Source organism: Crocuta crocuta, unplaced genomic scaffold (genome assembly GCF_008692635.1).
Source record: "Crocuta crocuta isolate KB4526 unplaced genomic scaffold, BGI_CrCroc_1.0 scaffold7, whole genome shotgun sequence".
Lineage (NCBI taxonomy): Eukaryota > Metazoa > Chordata > Mammalia > Carnivora > Hyaenidae > Crocuta > Crocuta crocuta.
The window spans coordinates 5,385,461-5,389,610 of NW_027531904.1; the positions used below are offsets into that span (position 1 = coordinate 5,385,461).

Consider the following 4,150-nt stretch of genomic DNA (forward strand, 5'->3'; position numbering starts at 1 on the left):
CTTCCCGCTGGCTGGGGCCAGAGATTTCTCCCCTAGGCTCTCATCAGGGCCTGTGTCTGACCTCAGAGCACACAATGCCTTGGGAAAAAATGCAACATGACTCAGGCAGGGCTCTGGGTGTGGAGGGGTGGGGGTGGGGGGCTGCTGCAAAGCAAACAAGTGGAGCGGGACGAGTAAAGGAGAGAGTAAAATACACGGGATTTCAGAGGGTGCTAACTATTCCTGTAGAGAAAACCCAGAAGGGATTGGAGGGACAGTGCCCGAGGGAGAGAGAGCAAAGGGATAAGATAACCTGGTGGCAGAACTTTCCGAGTGGGACAGCACGTGCCCTGGCCCTGGGGAGGAGAGAAAGCCAGTGCAGTGGAAGGAGGTGAGAAGGGGTGCAGAGGGGCTGGCCTTCGCAGCAGGATGGAAGGCAGACACCTGATCTTGCGCCCCTCCCCCTCCATCCCGGGCCCAGAACCGAAGGACCCGGGAGGGCCGGGGAGAGTGGCTACTGGGTACGCAGAGGCCTCGGATTTAGGTTGAAGCAGCGGTGCGATGGCTGGTGGAACAGGTGACGGAGGCTCTTGGAAACTGCAGGGGAGTGGAGGCTTGCTGCTTTTTTTTCTGGACAACAGGAAATCACTGTAAGTTCTCCAGGAAAGTGCTGTCACACCCAGTACGAGACATTAGGTTTGGGGAAACTACATCCGTTAGGAGTTGAAGGACGGAATGGAGCCCTCACTGCATGAACAGGGAGGCAGGAAGATCCTGGAGCTGATGTGCAGGTGGGGCCGGGGCTCAGGGAAGGCGCGGGGCAGGCTCCAGTCTAGGANGAAGGGGTGAGGTGCGCAGGCAGGGTCCTATGGACCTTGAAGAAGCAGAAACGTCCCATCGGACCTTTAGGGGGTTACTTTTTCAATGCACATTCACATAAGGTAACCCATTTCGCTTCATCTTCTCCCTAAAACGGGGTAACAATCCTTTATGCACTTGAGTATACGTGCTGCCGAAGCGAGCACTCCTTTATGCACTTGAGAAACACAAAGTCCCCAAACAAGTCTGAATTCAAGCAAAGGTTGCTCATTCAGGATGGGAACCAAAACATAACCTCTTCTATCTGCAAGTCAAACCAATTGAACAGCAAGCGCGAGCAATGCCTTATCATTTAGACATACTTCGGTCCTTGCTTTTCTTTTTGAGGGCTGTGACAGTCACACGTCCGTCACCCGGCGAAAACACCAGGGACCCCGGGGAAATTCCTTTCCAAGACACAAATCGTGGAGACCTCTGGGGGAAATCAGATCCCACTGCTCAAAGCTGACTTCGTGCCGACCTAGGGTGGGAGGCAGGAGTCGCACCGCAGAATACGGGGACGACTTCCTTGAAACTTCCATGAAACCTGGTTCTGCTTCTGTCCCGGCTGTAACTGTAACTCATTCATCTATTCGATAAACGCCGAGTGTTCTCTCTGGGTCAGACACTGTTGTAAGACCTGGCAGCCTGTAGACCATAGGAAGTATGGCCCCGGGGGAGGGGGAGGGGCCCCTTCCAGGGTTTCTTTTCCTTGTCCTTCAATAGTGTCAGCGCAGCTAGAGGCAGAGCCCATTGAGGGCAGGCGGATGGCCTGGCCGTGTCTGAGGCACCCCCGGAGCGCTGGAGGCTCTAGGGGCTCCCTCCTTGCCTTCCCTGGGTCGGGGAGGTGAGGCTAGCCCTACTCGCACCCCAATCTTCCATGCCCTTCCTGTGAGCAGCCTCAATGTCCCAGGAGCCAGCTCCCCCTGCTCCCATGAGAGACCTCACGGAGTGCCAGGCTGGTAGTGGTCCCGGAAGCTGTGGACACTCCCTGGGCTCCGCTCCTGGAGATGCTTATTCTACAGGCAGGCAGAGGGTGAGAAAGGAGAGAAAGATGTGGCAATCTGCTTCATCCACGTCAGCCGCATCAACTGAGGAGGGGATCTACTAAGCACTTAAGTGTGTGGTTGGAGGGGGGGAGGGGCAGGGGCAAAGGCCAGAGGTGGGGACATAGAGCCCCGCCGGCTTTGTCTGCGGTGACTCAGGCCCCTGGGCCCCCCACCTGCCAGCAGCCCGAGGAGATGGAACAGCCCTGCCCACGGGCCCGGCCTCCCGCCCCTGACTTCGCCTGATAACAAACCAGAAACTGAAAGAGTCAGGATTCCCGGCTTGAAGTCAGAGATGAGTCACAGCTAAGAGCAAGTGCAGGAGTAGAGAAGTGGCAGCAGAAAGGCAGACGTGAGGCGAGGGCACCAGAGGCGGACAGGTGAGGGGGGCTGGGGCGGCGAGGCCAAGGCGCCTCCCCAGGGGAGCAGCTAGCTGGGAGGGGGCCTGGCGGTCCTGAGGCTGCTGGGCCTGACCAGAGGCCCTGGGACCTCCGGGCTGAGGAAGCCGGGCGGGGTGGCAAGGGGCCAGCTTCCCCTGTTGCCAGATGGCATTCACGACAAACAGGGCAGAGGGGACAGGCTGGCTGGGTGGTGGCCTCGGTCGGCCCTTGAGTGACACCCCTCCCGCCTCCCCTCTCCAGCACGTCCGGGGGTCCTGGGGACACATGGCAGGCGCCACCGAGGTGGTGGCCATGGACTGCGAGATGGTGGGGCTGGGGCCGTGCCGGGAGAGCGGCTTAGCTCGCTGCAGTCTCGTGGACCTCCACGGCACCGTGCTCTACGACAAGTTCATCCGGCCCGAGGGGGAGATCACGGACTACAGGACCCTGGTCAGTGGGGTCACTCCTTGGCACATGGAGGAGGCCACACCATTCGCCGTGGCCAGGCTGGAGGTGAGTGGAGGAGGGCAGCGCGCCAGCCAGGCCGGGGCTCGCGGGGGGAAGTGGGGAAACTGAGGCTGCCTGCACGTCCTCCGCACACACACTTCCTGGCAGCTCACCCAGGTGTCAGCTCTGCGACCTGTGACCCCAGTTAAGATCGACTCCCCATCCGCGTCTGCGTCACTAGGGCAGGGAGAGACCTGTGGTGTCTCCTTCACGTCCCTGAGCAGGAAACCACCTAAGACTCACATCTGGGAACAGCCTTCGGGGCGTCGAGTCCGCCTTGCTGGTCTTGTGATGGGGGGGGCTGGGGACCCCCGATGCCCCCCACAGTGTGATTCTTTGCTCTACCCTGAGCTGCCTCTGGGGAGCCCTGTGAGGAAATGAGGAAAACGAGGCCCTCGCTGGCCGGGCCCTCGGTAGTGGGGCTCCGGGTCTTGAAGAACAGGCCAGAGCTCCCCTCTCCTCTCCCCTCCCTGGCTCCGGGAGCTTGTTCCTAGATGGCACAGCCAGGCCTTCCCCTCAGCTCAAGGTCAGCGTGTGGCCCCAGGATTTCCCACCCTCCTGCCACACCTCGTTGTGATAACTTTTTCAGTTTCCACTTTCTGTTTCTGTTTCTCTGAGCCACCAGACGGAAAGCAAACTCTAGCACCTGCTTTAGTCACTTCTGGGAAAGTTTGGAAGGGAGAGTGAACTCATCAGTATCTAGGCTGCCGGGGCTCGGGGAAGTCCCTCCCCAAAGAACAGAGAGGACTGGCGTCCCCACTCTACATACAGCATGTGGGCCGGGCTCCCTGTGCTGTAGATGAACCCACGCCGGTGGCTATTGTTTACTGAGCTCTGGCTACTCGCTGGATGCATCCTGAGCACTGGCCGGGCTCACTCACGCCTCCCAGATCAGCCTGCCGAGGGCTCCCCGGAGCTGGTAACCCACAGTTAAGAGGGGCCAGTTTTGAATCCTGGTTACTTAACAGCATCCTGGGCAAGGTACTTGGGCGGCCTCTCTGCGCCCAGTTTCCCCCACCTGGAAAAGAAACTGGGTACGATAATAGTAGTGACCTCATAGGATTCTTGTGAGGCTTGAGAAAGCACCTAGAGAGAGTGCCTTTTTATATGAAGATTCCCAAAATGTTAGCTATTACGAGCATCTGTGATCCCCATACTGCAGATGGGGAAACTGAGGCCTGCTTGAACTAAGTGTATTCATTTGCTCAGGCACCATAGCAGAGTAGCACGGGCCACAGGGCTCAAACAACAGAAACGTATTGTTCCAGAGTCCTGGAGGCAGGAAGTCTGAGCCCAAGGTGGTAGCAGAGTTGGTTTCTTTCGAGGCTGGGGGGCCGGGGAGGGGGGAGGGGAGTGGGGGGATTGAAGGGGGGGGGGGGG

The 4,150-nt window shown here is 59.0% G+C and overlaps 1 protein-coding gene across 1 annotated transcript in view; it reads left to right on the forward strand.

Moving 5' to 3' along the window:
* The first annotated feature begins 2,036 nt into the window (after nucleotides 1-2,036).
* Nucleotides 2,037-4,150, forward strand: part of ISG20 (interferon stimulated exonuclease gene 20) — a 12,458-nt gene continuing 10,344 nt past the window's right edge. The window contains exons 1-2 of the mRNA XM_077774349.1: nucleotides 2,037-2,263; nucleotides 2,525-2,776. Coding sequence (XP_077630475.1) covers nucleotides 2,549-2,776 — 228 coding nt within the window. The 5' untranslated portion in view covers nucleotides 2,037-2,263; nucleotides 2,525-2,548. The remainder of the gene's footprint in view (nucleotides 2,264-2,524; nucleotides 2,777-4,150) is intronic.